The sequence below is a fragment of the Arvicola amphibius genome, chromosome 7 (genome assembly GCF_903992535.2).
Source record: "Arvicola amphibius chromosome 7, mArvAmp1.2, whole genome shotgun sequence".
Taxonomy (NCBI): Eukaryota; Metazoa; Chordata; class Mammalia; order Rodentia; family Cricetidae; genus Arvicola; species Arvicola amphibius.
Window position 1 is genome coordinate 46,327,814 of NC_052053.1, and position 14,560 is coordinate 46,342,373.

At 48.3% G+C, this 14,560-nt stretch overlaps 1 protein-coding gene and 1 pseudogene across 1 annotated transcript; one reads left to right on the plus strand and one right to left on the minus strand.

Moving 5' to 3' along the window:
• Positions 1–481: 481 nt before the first annotated feature.
• Mrps2 (mitochondrial ribosomal protein S2) lies at positions 482–2,840 on the plus strand. Its single transcript, XM_038336809.1, has 4 exons — positions 482–572; positions 672–788; positions 1,252–1,381; positions 1,901–2,840. Exons 1-4 carry the CDS (start codon positions 530–532, stop codon positions 2,481–2,483), a joined length of 873 nt encoding a protein of 290 aa, XP_038192737.1. The 5' UTR covers positions 482–529; the 3' UTR covers positions 2,484–2,840.
• Positions 2,841–11,615: 8,775 nt separating this feature from the next.
• LOC119819747 lies at positions 11,616–13,694 on the minus strand (annotated as a pseudogene).
• Positions 13,695–14,560: the final 866 nt, after the last annotated feature.

A 14,560-nucleotide genomic window follows, 5' to 3' on the forward strand; every position in this document is an offset into this window, starting at 1 on the left:
GTGTGTGTGTGTGTGCAAAGTACTCATACACAAAATAAATAAACTTAAAACAAAGTTTAAAGAAAAAATGTGTCGGGCGTGGTGGTGCATGCCTCTAATCCCAGCACTCGGGAGGCAGAGGCAGGTGGATCTCTGAGTTCATGACCAGCCTGGTCTACAGAGCTCCAGGACGGACAGCCAAGGATTCACAGATAAATCCTATCTCAGAAAAACAAACAATAAAAACCACTTTGAACCAGAGGGTCGCCTCCTCCTGACCAGCTCTGAGAGGACGCTGTAATTTCACAAGGAGGAACACGCTGTAGATGAGTGTCCGGTTGTCCTGGTTCAGTCCCACCTCACAACTCCGGTCGCCAACCACCTCACTGGCTCGCCCTAGTGGATCCCTCCTGCACGGAGGTCGTGCACAGAGGGAGCCTGGGGCGGTCCTCCAGTCCTGCAGGCGGCGCTGCGACCCCGTGCTCTCGGCGGAGGAGGCGTTCTGCCTGGCAGGAAACGTCTCAGCGGCGTTTCTGTCCACGCGCCAACCATGGCTCCTTCTCCGGCCGTGCTGACCCGGTTGCTGTGTGCAGGTGAGCGCGCAGGACCCCGAGACGGGAGGGACCCTGGGGTCCGAGAGAGGAGGACAGGGATGTGGTCAGGGCACGGTCCCACCGCCTCTCTCCCCGCAGGTGTGTGGCGCTGGCCAAGTTTCCTGCAGAAGGCGGCCCCGGGCCCGGCGGGGCTGAATGGTAGGACGGTGTCGGGAGCCCAAGTCCCAGTGGTCAGCGAGCCCCAGGACGACGACGGTAAAGGCCAGCGCTGGAGCCGGGCTGGGGCGCAGAATCCTGGAGGGGTTGTCTTTGCGGGATCCCCAAACGAACCCTGTGCTAATCTCTCTTAAGTGGGGGGTGGACGGGAGAATGCCCCCCTTTCCCCCGTGGCTTAGTAGCTCCCGAGATCAGTGAAGACAAGTTTTGGATCTATTGATCTTGCTGGTCTCTGGCGGGGCATTTAACACGCCAGAAGTCAATGAGGTCCCTGTCTCTTTCTCTTTATCTGTGGAGACTAAGGGAAGAGATGAGCAGGCTTTCCCCACACAGAGTCCACCTCAAACCTTGGCTCTAGCCCGTTGGCTCCGTAAAAACGCACCTGTGTCTTCCAGATCTCTCCTAACATTCCTCGTCCTCGCCCTTGAGGGCCCCACTCCTAATGGACCCTTGAGTCTTTGGTTGGTGGAGGTGTGCCACAGTACCTTCCCTTCCTTTTCAGATCTCCAGAGCAGGATCCTAGATGTCCCGTTGCAACATTCGGACTTCTTCAATGTAAAGGAGCTGTTTTCTGTGAAGAGCCTCTTCGAGGCCCGAGTACACCTGGGCCATAAAGCCGGTTGCCGGCATAGGTAGCTGGCACAGTGTGGGGCAGGGCGGTGGGATCAGGTCAGGGGTGGAAGTGGGGGCCTATGGGAGCGTTAACAGCAACACCGAGTGCGGTGCTAGTGTCTATGCGGTTCATAGACATGGTGAAAATTGAGGGTCTTTACGGGCCAGGGACCCCTGAGTTTCAGCCACCCCAGTGGAGAGGTCCTGCTGTAGAGAACTGGAGTGGCCATAGAGAGCAATCCTAGACAGAATGCCAGGCCTGGGTTCTTGTTTAATATGCAGTTGGCCCTCAAATCTCCATGGGGGAAGGTGGGACAGGTTAAGCCACACACCCGATGCTTGCTGGTCAACTCCACAACACTATGTCCCCATCACGTCACTCACTAGTCAGTGTAGTGGGGAGCAGGTGAATGTAAATAGTGCCTCACAGCCTGCAGTGCCCTCGTATAAGATTCCAAATTACTTGTGGGGGAGTGGGGGGTTGGGGAAGGGGTAGCTCCGTGAACATTGTTCCACTCACCTTGGGGTTTTTTGGGCAGGTTTATGGAGCCATACATCTTTGGAAACCGCCTGGGCCAAGACATCATCGACCTGGAACAGACAGCCTTGAACCTACAGCTGGCCTTGAACTTCACCGCTCACGTGGCCTACCGCAAGGGCATCATCCTGTTCGTGAGCAGGAATCGGCAGTTCTCTCACTTGATCGAGAAGACAGCCCAGGACTGCGGAGAGTACGCCCACACGCGCTACTTCAAGGGTGGTCTGCTGACTAATGCACACCTCCTCTTTGGGCCCACAGTCCGCCTGCCAGACCTCATCATCTTCCTGCACACGCTCAACAATGTCTTTGAGCCCCATGTGGCTGTGAGGGATGCTGCCAAGATGAACATCCCCACGGTGGGCATTGTGGACACCAACTGCAACCCGTGCCTCATCACCTACCCTATCCCTGGCAACGATGACTCGCCCCAAGCTATCCAGCTCTTCTGCAAGCTTTTCCGGACCACCATCAACCGGGCCAAGGAAAAGAGGAGGCAGATGGAGGCGCTGCATCGGCTGCAGAGTTCCAGGGGGCCTGAGGGCAGTGGGACATCTGCACCTGATAAAAGCCATTCCCCATGACGGGAACCTCTGCTCCCACACTAGACAGCCAAGCCTGTTCTGAGCAGGAAGCTCCTGTCCAACCCTGCCTGTATCCCCATCTTCAGCATCAGAGTCCTATATTTCCAAGGTCTGGCCACTCCAGAGTCCGATCATCCTGAGTTAAACCTGGTCTGCCTTTTTTTCTGGGAACAAACTCAAGTAAAGTACATATCCATGTGGCCTCTGGCATCCATTAAGACTTGGACATAGCTAGCCAAGTGGAAGGCACTGTTTCTCTTTTGTCAAGAAGCCCTTGCTTCCACTTTGGGTCTGTATCAGGTGGGTTCCATTTGATCACTTTTCAATTAAAATTAATACTTCATTCTCTGTCAGAAATTCTGAGCAAGACAATACTGATATCCCTCGGGGCCCCCAATAGTCGCCTCTAGATCTATAAGCAGGCTCCTAGAAGGGTAGGAGGTGTGCTGCACCACTAAAGAGCTTACTGATCCATTCAAGCATTCGGGAATATGTGTAGGAATGGATTTTAAGGGTGTGGGATAATGGTGAAAGGAACACAGAACTGAATCAGGCTGAGTTTGTTGAAATAGGCCCTCTGAGTGGAGATCTAGGTTCACTACAGAAACTCACAGTTAAAATAAAAAAGTGTCCACAGTTTGCTGAAGCATTTGTCAAAAGATGATCTGGGAGCAGGAATGTCCTTGTGCCCACAGATCACTGGGGAAAACAAATATTAATCACACAGATGTCTCCTCAAAGAAGGGTGAATACCTGCTTTCCATGAAGAAGGCTGGGAGTGGATATTGTTATGACTTAGTGACCATTGCTACCTGTAGAACCAGACCTCACCCAAATCCCACAGGATATTTACCCAGACTCTTCCCTCCTTAGACCTTTTTTGGTTTTCAGTTTGGTTTGTTTGTTTAGTTTTGGTTTTTCAGGACAGGCTTTCTCTGTGTAGCCTTAACTATCCTGGAACGCACTCTGTAGACCAGGCTCAAACTCATAGAGATCCGCCTGCCTCTGCCTCCCAGAGTGCTGGGATTAAAGACGTGCCACCACTGCCCCGTAAGCTTTGTTTATCAGTCAGTAGAACTCATCCCTAGGGGAGATGTCACAGGTCCTTTAGAGCCTGCTGACCTCTATGCTGTCTGGGTCAGAGACCACACAGATCCTAGACCCTTAAACAACAGAACGCATCTTCATAGTCACATGTACTTTGAGCTGAGTGTCAGTGTGATTATGCCTCCCTGTACATCAGGGATTATATTACACCAGGAAGCTTTTTTCCAAAATTCACGTTTAAATGTGCTTACACTAAACCACCTGGTGTCAGACTCTAGCACTTGGAACCAGCACCAACTAAGTTGGATTGAACTGAGTTTTCCTTCAAGGTTTTTTTCTCTGCAGGCCTTGACACTTGCAGGGACCCCCCATAGCATACTGAAAAGGAGTTGGAGTTGCCTGATATCCCTTGGTTTCATGTTGACAAAGGGTTTTTAAGGTTCAGGGAAATTGCAGTGCTAAAGTGAGTATGTTGTGTAAAACAATCCTCCACATGGGAAGGCCCAGAAGACACGCCCTTCACTAATCCTGTAAGACACAAAATTGTGAGGGCACCAGCACATTTAAAGAGCTTTGCTGTCTCCCTTTTCCTCGTGCCAGACCTTAGGGCTGGAGATGCTGCTGCTCGGTTGGATGAATTAAATTCAATCAATAGATTTGCCAGGTGATCTATCTTTAATCCCAGCACTTGGGAGGCAGACAGATCTCTGAGTTTGAGGCCAGAACTCAGAGATGTACAGAGCAATTTCCAGGACAGCCAGAGCTACACAAAGAAACCCTATCTTGAAAAAAGAAAAGGTCTGTAGCAGGGGCCAGGTGGCAGCACCAAAGGCAAGGTGAGCATAGTTATTGTAATGAGCAGCACAGGCAAAACAGTGTCTGACCATAATTGCCTGACCTATATGATCAGCACAGGCCAAGTGAGTTCTATGGGGGCATGATTTGTATGGATCTTTGGTACCAGCTAATCAGTTATGGTGTTTCCGAGTATTAAATAGATAAGAAACCAGAATGTTTGTTTGATCTGCATAGATGGAAAACTTCTCAAATAAATGAAAGAAAAGCTACACTGTGTCATGGCAAAAGGGATTCTCCACCTGTGAACCAATTTCCAGAGTGAAGGGGATGGCCAGGTTCTTCTGTGGAAGGATCTTGATAAAATACCTGAAAGTTTTACTGTTAGCCTTTCCCCATTCCTTCTCAGAAGGTACTACAGCCTTTGACAAGGGTAACTGTACTGGGGGTAAGGAAACAATTAGACTTTCCAGGACCTACTGAATACTGGTTCCGAATTGACACTGATTCCAGTAGACCCCAAGAAACACTGTGGCCCTCCAGTTAAAGAAGGGGCTTATGGAGGTCAGGTGGTTAGTGGAGTTTTGACTAAAGTCCAACTCACAGTAGGTCCAATGGGTCCCTAAACTCATCTTGTGGTTATTTCCCCAGGCCCAGATTGTATAACTGGGATAGATAGAAGTCGTCAGAATTCTCACACTGGTTCCCTGATGTGTGGAATATGGGCTATCATGGTTGGAAAGGCTGAATGGAAGGCTTTAGCGTTGTCTTTGCCAAGAAAAATAATGAATCAAAAACAGCACCGCATCCCTGGAGGAAGTGCAGAAATGAGTGCCATCACAGACTTGAAAGATGCAGGGGCGGCGGGTGGTACCCACTACATCTCCTTTGACTCCTATCTGGCCAGTGCAGAAGACAGATGGATTGTGAAGAATGGCAGCTGGTTATGGAAAACCCAATACTGACTCCAGCTGCAGCTGCTGGACCAGATGTGGTGTTCTTACTTGAGCAGATTAACACATCTCCTAGTACATGGTTTGCAGCTGTTGATTCAGCAAATGCCTTGTTCTTGGTACCCATCCATAAAGACCACCAGAAGCAGTTTGGCCAGGCCAGCAGTATACCTTTGCTGTTTTACCTCAAGGATATATTAACTCTCCAGCCCTGTGTCATAACTTAGAAGGGGTCTTGATCATTTGACTCTTCCACAAAATATCACATGGGTGCACTATATTGATGACATGCTGATTGGACCAAGCAAACTGGAGGTAGCAACCACTCTGGACTCGGTAACATACGCACATCAGAGAAGGGGAAGTAATCCAACCAAAATTCAAAGGCCTACCTCCATGAAATTCTTAGGAGTCTAGTGGTGGAGCACATGTGGAGGTACTCCTAAAGTATAGAATAAGTAAGTGCTCATCAAAAGGTGACTTAGGCTGAGGAGGAGTTCAGTACTGTAATCATGTAGATAGAATGGCCCATTCTGTGGACAGTCAACCTCTTTGCCCAGCCATTCCTGTCATTGCCCAATGGGCTATGAACAAAGTGGCCATGGTGGCAGAGATGGGGGTTATGCACGGGCTCAATAACATGGACTTCCATTCACCAAGGCTGACCAGGCCACAGCTGCTGCTGAGTGCCAGATCTGCCAACAGCGAAGACCAACACTGAGCCACAGACGAGTGTAATGAAATTTTGTGTGTGATCTAACAACATTTGCCTGAAGATCAGAGTGCAGAACTAAGCCACCAGTTGGCCATAGGGGCCAGGCAGTGGTGGCACACACCTTTAATCCCAGCACTCAGGAGGTGGAGACGAATCTCTGTGAGTTCAAGGCCACCCTGGCTACACGAGATTGAATCTATCTAAAAGAGAAACAGCTCACACAAAGGTGATCACATGCCTTTTTTTTTTTTTTTTTTTTTTTTTTTTTTTTTTTTTGGTTTTTCGAAACAGGGTTTCCCTGTAGTTTCTAGACCTGTCCTGGAACTAGCTCTTGTAGACCAGGCCGGCCTTGAACTCAGAGATCCGCCTGCCTCTGCCTCCCGAGTGCTGGGATTAAAGGCGTGCTCCACCACCGCCCGGCTTGATCACATGCCTTTAATCCCAGCAATGGGAGGTAGAGACAGGAGTGATATGGCTGGGCAGAGAGAGGACTATAAAGTAGGAGGAGACAGGAGCTCAGAAGCAATCTGAGGTTTCGTAGAGAGAGATTCAGTCTGAGGATTTGTAGACAGGATCACCCCTTCGATCTGAACATTGGTAGAGGTAAGAACTCTAGTGGTTGGCTGCTCTGATCATTCAGCTTTAACCCCTGTATCTGACTCTTGACTTTTTATTATTAAGGCCAATTAGAATGTGTGTTATAGATATGACATCATTACCCAGGGTGACCAGCCATCAACCTGGTGTAGAATTACTACACTGGACCACTTCCCCTGTAGAAAGGACAATGCTTTGTCCTTATTGTAGCAAATACTTATTCTGACTATGGATTTCCCTTCCCTGCACATACTGCTTCCACCAAAAGCACCATCCATGGACTTACAAAGTGCCTGATCCACTGAGGGTATTCCATGCAGTATTGCTTCTGACCAGGAAACTCACTTCACAGCCAGAGAAGTGCAACAGTGGACCCATGATCATGGAATCCACTGGTCTTACCATGCTCCCCACCACTCTGAAGCATCTGGCCTGATAGAAAGATGGAATGTCGTTTTGAAGACACAGTTACAGAGCCAAGTAGGTGACAGTAGCCTGGAGAGCTAGGGCAGAGTTCTGCAGAAGGCACTAGATGCTTTGAGTCACCGTCCAAAATGTGATGCAGTTTCTCTCATAGCCAGGAACCAAGGGGTGGAAAAGGGAATAGCTCCACTCACTATCTCTCCTAGGAAAAATTTTGCTTTCTGGTCCCACCACCTTAAGTTCTGCTGACTTAGAAGTTTTGCTCCCAGAGGGTAGTAGTGCTCCTGCCAGGAGACAATAAATATTCCTTTGAACTAGAAGCTCAGACTGCCCCATCAGGTGTTCTGTGTTGCACAGGTTTCTCAAAGAAGGGGAGTTACCCCAGAATGTAATTTAGGCTCTCTGGCAGCAGGAAGGAACAGTTTCTGTGAACTGAACCTCGAACCTCTCTCTATTCAGAAGCACATGTACTGATTATACACAAAGGCTGTGTTTGGGGTACAACAAGTTCCTTACACCAAAGCCCTTTTCATCTATTCTATATGTTCTCTGAAGGAAATCTTCACACCCTGCAACCTTTAGCCCTTACTGTGTACCGTTTGCAGTCCCCAATAATGCAAGACCTCCAAGTGTGCCTGCATGGTCTTGTGACCAAAATCATGCAACAGATGGGAAACTCCCTCAGAAAACAATTCATTAAATCATAGAAAACACTCACTGTTCTCTACTGATCTCTTCAATGCCTAGGTATCTTCAACAATCACTAATACATTCAACTGTTACCCTAGATTCAGTGAGAAACAACTGTTACATTCTAATGTTTAGCCTGGATACAATTTACCAGATGCCCACTACAACCCCCTAGCCACTTTGGGCTTCTGATGCCCTTAAGCCAACAGGTTAAGAAAGGAATAACAGTGTTAGGAGGAATGATTGACCCAGATTACCATGGGGATATTGGATTGCTTCTCCACGGTGGAGGTAAAAAAAGATGTCTGGAGTGCAGTAGAGGAAGACACCAGATGTCACCCGTGGTTTCCAAATGCACATACATACACACACACACACACACACCTATACACGTGAAAACATTTACACTGTACATACATACACAAAGATATAAAAGATACATATGCGTATTTCTGTATGCTAAGAGAGAGAAGCAGAGCATAAATGGTAAACACATTGATCACCTGCTCACGGCTCCCTTCATCCTATATCTTGTTTTGTTCTTCGTGGCCCTTGTGCTGGTTTCCTTGAACACTTTCCTATCTGCCCAAGTGCCCATTCAAGTCACACGTGTTCCAATAAGAAGTCCAAATGCACCTGCACTTTCTCCCACTCACTTCCTAAATGCACCTGGCTTTCTCCCACCCACTTCCTAAATGCACCTGCACTTTCTCCCACTCACTTCCTAGATGCACCTGGCTTTCTCCCACTCACTTCCTAAATGCACCTGGCTTTCTCCCACCCACTTCCTAAATGCACCTGCACTTTCTCCCACTCACTTCCTAGATGCACCTGGCTTTCTCCCACTCACTTCCTAGATACACCTGGCTTTCTCCCACTCACTTCCTAGATGCACCTGGCTTTCTCCCACCCACTTCCTAAATGCACCTGCACTTTCTCCCACTCACTTCCTAGATGCACCTGGCTTTCTCCCACTCACTTCCTAGATGCACCTGGCTTTCTCCCACTCACTTCCTAGATGCACCTGGCTTTCTCCCACCCACTTCCTAAATGCACCTGCACTTTCTCCCACTCACTTCCTAGATGCACCTGGCTTTCTCCCACTCACTTCCTAGATGCACCTGGCTTTCTCCCACTCACTTCCTAAATGCACCTGCACTTTCTCCCACTCACTTCCTAGATGCACCTGGCTTTCTCCCACTCACTTCCTAACTGCACCTGGCTTTCTCCCACTCACTTCCTAACTGCACCTGGCTTTCTCCCACTCACTTCCTAACTGCACCTGGCTTTCTCCCACTCACTTCCTAACTGCACCTGGCTTTCTCCCACTCACTTCCTAACTGCACCTGGCTTTCTCCCACTCACTTCCTAACTGCACCTGGCTTTCTCCCACTCACTTCCTAACTGCACCTGGCTTTCTCCCACCCACTTCCTAAATGCACCTGCACTTTCTCCCACTCACTTCCTAAATGCACCTGTACTTTCTCCCACTCACTTCCTAACTGCACATGCACTTTGTCTCACCGCCTTTCCCTTTCGCTCCCAGCACTGATACATTTTTAAATTACGGGAGTCTCTTGTCTTTCCTCTCCCTTGCTTGTCAGCAGCCTTCTCCAGGTCGGTAAGTGTTACAGCTCTGAAGGGAAAGGCATCCTGGCAGTCAGGAGCCAAGGAATACCACAAAGTCACAACAAACCTCACACAATAGATTCATCGGGAAAGACACGAGGGAAGCTGCTTCTGCTCAGGAGAAAAGCAGCAAGGAACTGAGGGGGAGGCAGGCCGTATACAGGATGTTTTGAGGGCAGAGTTCTCAAGAGTGGCAATTTCCAGGGTAGGGATTGGTGTGTTTTCAAGTCCTGAGCTTGGGCTTTCTACTCTGTAGGGCAGGGCAGAGTTTGGCAGTCTGAATCTCAAGGGGCTGGGTTCTGTGGGCGGAGCCTGGCAGTTGAAGGTCCTCAGGGGCAGGGCCTGGTCACTCCCATGCCTTGAGGGTCTTACATTCCCCCCTCCTTTTATGTTTACTATTGATAAACAATCAGGTCAGGAAGGGTGCAACTGTTATCTTTAGATGACTTCTTGCCCAAAGGGGACATCGAAGTCCTTGGGGCTTGATCCTCACCACCGGATATAAACAGGAGTTGCAGGCCTCTGACTCCATATCTAGCAGCCTGTGATCCTGTAATAGTAACTGATTAAAAATTATGGTTAGAAAGCTTTTGGATCTGTTGTTAAAGAAACCTAAACATGATGCTTAAATATTAAACAAGAAGTTTAAAACAACTTTAATACTATCCACACTCAAAAGACAGTGAATCTCTGCTGAACCAGAAATCCCAGAGATGAATTCTGAACCCTGGCCATCAAAGCAGCCATGGCAAGCTGCATTAGTGACAGTGACTGGCAGCTGGAAGTGGCAAAGAAAGCAAAAATAAAACCTACAGACACGAACACAAAAACTTCACATGCTCAAAGGAGACCCGTCAGAAACAAAACCTGTAGGGGCCACCATCATTCTCCCTCATCGAGTGAGCCTAATCCATTTCTGTCTTGACTCCCGTATTTGCCACAAGACTTAAGAGTACAACAGAAAACACCCATCTAGACAGACAAAACTTTCCAAACAACCTGGAGAGGAAGCAAGGGAGGAGATGGAGATGCCCTAGACAAGACTCGGAGCAAGCAGGGTGGAGCTGCAGTCAAGACAAGGCCACGGGACTTCCAACCTTGAAGCTGAGGGCAATGTGCATGCAAACCCTTCTTTTGTTACTGCAGAATCAAAGCTCATAGCTGCAGGGTCATCAGAAGTTTATAGGGCATCACATAGTGTTGTAAGGAGTCGCTTGTTTGTTCCTGGCTGCTCAGCAGTGCAGACCCAAAATAAGAACACAGAAATTATATTTAATTTAAATAAATCACTGCTTGGCCCATTAGCTCTAGCTTCTTATTGGATAACTCTTACATCTTTTTTTTTTAAAGATTTATTTATTTATGATACAGTATTCTGCCTGAATATATGCTTGCAGGCCAGAAGAGGGCACCAGATCTCATTACTGATGGTTGTGAGCCACCATGTGGTTGATGGGACTTGAACTCAGTACCTTTGGAAGAACAGGCAGTGCTCTTAACCATTGAGCCATCTCTCCAGCCCTAACTCTTACGTATTAACTCATTTCCATTAATTTGTGCATCACCACGAGGTCATGGCCTACCAGCAAAGTTTCAGCGTGTCCGCCTCCAGCAGTGGCTCCATTGCTTCTCCCTGACTCCGCCTTTTCCCCCCAGCATTCAGCTCAGTTTCCCCTCTCCCCCTTAACTAAGTTCTACCTTACTATAAGTCCAAAGCAGTTTCTTTATTCACCAATGGTATTCACAGCATACAGAGGGGAATCCTGCATCAACATAGGGACCTGATCATCAGCCGAGTCACGGAAACTCTGCCCCTTGCTCCCTCTGTGATAGAAACAAGTCTGTTCTAATGAACACTTAACAGAGGTGGAGAGTCTAGGAGACAGAAAAACGGACATACTGGATAACTAGCCCCATCCTAACTTCCAGTGTTTCTCATTGCTGTCTAGGGTTGAGAAGGAACCACAGTACAGGCAGATGGAAAACAGAGTGGTGAGCCATGGGTGACCCTCAGGATCTCAGAGGTAGGCCATCCAGACACGTGAAGATGACCAAGTCAGATGAATTAAGAGGACAAAAAAATGGAATCCCTGAAGCTTGGCGCATATCTCAAAAATCATTTTGTTACAACACTGGACACATAGATACACACACACACACACACACACACACCCATGGCCTAATGCAAAATAACATATATTCTGCTTGTACGCCACTGGTTTTCCCAGCAAGGGTTTATAAATTAGAGGTACAAAAAAATAAATAAATAAAAGCGCTATAAGAGTCACATTTCCAAACCATCCACACAGAGTTCCCAGGAGGAGGGGTTAGTGCAGGACGGGAAGGTCGTGAGATGCCCCAGCTAAGCAGATCATGCTGCAGCACACAGTTCCAACAGGCTGCCAAAGTGCAGCGATCCCCGAGTGCTGCCTGACCCTGAAGCCGTCATCTCTCAGAACTGACACAGGAGGGATGGGAGCCGCTCTGTAAGGGTCTTCTGGAGCTGGATTCCACTGCGCTAGATCTGGTAGGGAGAATCAACAAACTTGATCCTGGAAAGGAGTCTGTACAGCTCCCCACGGCCAATTTTAGGGGTGGTCTCCTTCAACTGGACCATCTGGCCTTCTATAAGTACCCAACGCAGGCTAAGCTTGCTGATCACCAGAGAGGTGGGTGTCTGTCAGGGCTCATCCCTGTTGTCCTGGTGACATAAAAGGCATCTTTCCCGATGTCATTGATTTCAACCTCCGAAGTTGTCACTATGCCAGTGGTGTTGGTCAGGTCCAGGAGGACAGACGGGAAGGCTGGGTGCAGGAGGTAAAGGTGGTAAAGGCCAGGGGGCTCGGCTCCTGGGGTGTCATCAGAACTGAGAGATGCAGCAGCCAGTGCTTCTGCCCAGAAGAGGAAGACAGACTTCTGGTCTGAAGTAATTGCAGAAGTGGTTGGTGTTTCCTTCAAGTGACATGGGATACTGTGACTCCAGATGATGGAACCAGAGCCACCATCCACCACCGTCATCTCTTTCATCCCAACTCCATGCTGTGTCTCCAGAAGGAAGTCCAATGTCTGATCATCAGTGAAATACCCAGGACATTGTCTGCTGGCTACAGACAAGGAAGCAATAAACAGCAATGCACAGAAAAGAAACAGGGGGCTGGAGAGATGGCTCAGAAGTTAAGAGCACTGGCTGCTCTTCCAGAGGTCCTGAGTTCAATTCCCAGGAACCACATGGTGGCTCACATCCATCTATAATGAGATCTGGTGCCCTATTCTGTCATGTAGGCACACATGCAGGCAGAACACTGTATACCTAATATAATTAATTAACTAACTAATTAATTAAAGAAAGAAACAGGCGCCTCCCTCCCTTCCCTTGCATCAGTCACTTGCAACAAGCAAATGTTCTAGATAATTTTTAGAGGGAGAAAGCTGCTCAGAACAGCAGCCATATGCAGGTACTCTGCAAACCTGCGCAGGACTTGAAGGCTCAATTTCCAGAGCAGCGTAAGATCTTGTCCCCAAAGCAGGACCATGCCTTGTCTGGTTATAAGCAAGAGGCTGCTGCAGTTGGAATCTGGTGCCTTCACCAACTGGAGAAGCTCAACTCCATCACTGTAAACATCGAGGAGTTTCGAAAGGTTGAGATCTGCGCTTCTCCCATTCCGGCTCTTCTATCTGCAGAGAGGGTGGTGCGCTGTCTCGATTTTAGGCCTGAACAAAAATGTCCTGCAGGGCAATGGCTTGTATATTTCCAAAGCCAAATAGGATGTAGACAGTCCCAGTGGTGATGCTGTAAACCTGGGGACCAATTAGATTCCCCACTCCCATGATGTTGTACTTCACAGGTCAATCCATGGGACTCCCTGTCCAGCCAGATGCCAGCAGAAAACACAGATCTGGCTGCAATTCTCCAATGGCCAGCACCACCAGATCTCTGACACCATCTCCATCCAGGTCCGGCAGCACCACAACTGGGGCACCAAGGTGCCATTAGACAGGTGGTTTGGGTTTAGGGTCCACATGACTTTCCCTGATGCTGCATTGAATGCACTGAGCATCTTGAGCATCCCTGTCATGAGGTAGATGGTCTCTCTGACTCCTGGAGCCTGCTACACCCTCTGGGGCCCTACCACATAGGTAACTCTCTAGTTACTAAGACACTTGTTCTTCCTCTATTGGAACCCTCCCTGCTTCCTTGCCCCCTCTCCCTGGGAGCTGCTCGCTAAGTCCTGCAGCTTCCCTAAGCCCGTCCTGGTCTCTGCAACCATGTCCCTCCCGTCTCTCAGCTTCTCGATGCCCTCCTGGGCTTCTTTCTTTTAGTTTCCACTTGGAGCTTATAAAACTCCCTTCAGCGGAATTCATTCTGCAACCCTTTCTCTCTTCCTCCACAGACTCAGATTTTATTAAAGCTTTACTGTTACTATAAACAGCTTGGCTTCAGTACAGTTCAATGGCCAAACTGGCGTTGACAATTGGCTCAATTGTCAATGGTGACAACTTCTGCCACCACACAAACAAACTTGCTCTCTCCTCCTCTGATTCTTCCTATCTACACCTGTCTAGGGGTAGCTCTTATACTTGGATGTTTATCACCCAAGAAAGACTCTCCCCTCTAACCAACAGCCTTTCCTAACAGGGATGGGAAATTGCGGTAGATCAGGCTGTCAAAGATTGATGGGGCGGAGGGGTGCTGGAAAGATGGCTCAGCAGTTATGAGCAGCCACTGTTCTTCCAGGGGACTTGAGTTCAATTCCCAGCACCCACATGGCAGCTAACAACTGTCTGTAACTCTAGTTCTAGAGTCTGAAACCCTCACACAGACACACATGCCGGCAAAACAACAATGCACGTGAAATAAAAATAAAAAGTTTTTTAAAAATACAGTTCCGTATAACTCCCTTATTCATCTCTTCTTCATCTGGACTTACTTACCCCATGCCTGTTTTCTCTATTTTTGTGATCATTCCTGTCCTGAGAAAAAAATCATAAAAACAGGGTTTAGGAAAGATAGGATCTGAAAAACGATGCTTGTTTAATAAAGTATTAAAGCTGCCCCTCCATGTACTCATATGCAAGAATGTACTTTGTGCTAGTAAGTTTGTAAAGAACTTTGTAGCATAAGCGTCACCTAGGTGATATTGGTTTTAAAAAGTCACAAAAGGTCAGGGAGAGCAACTGAGACTCGGCACTGCATGGCAGGACTGAAGGTCCTCAAGAGATCCCAGGAG

Excerpts from the sequence above, each read along its gene's own strand:
- Mrps2 (XM_038336809.1), top strand. The coding sequence starts at position 530 with ATGGCTCCTTCTCCGGCCGTGCTGACCCGGTTGCTGTGTGCAG. Across the intron at positions 789-1,251 it reads CGAGCCCCAGGACGACGACG|ATCTCCAGAGCAGGATCCTA; the intron begins GTAAAGGCCAGC and ends CTTCCTTTTCAG. Across the intron at positions 1,382-1,900 it reads AAAGCCGGTTGCCGGCATAG|GTTTATGGAGCCATACATCT; the intron begins GTAGCTGGCACA and ends TTTTTTGGGCAG.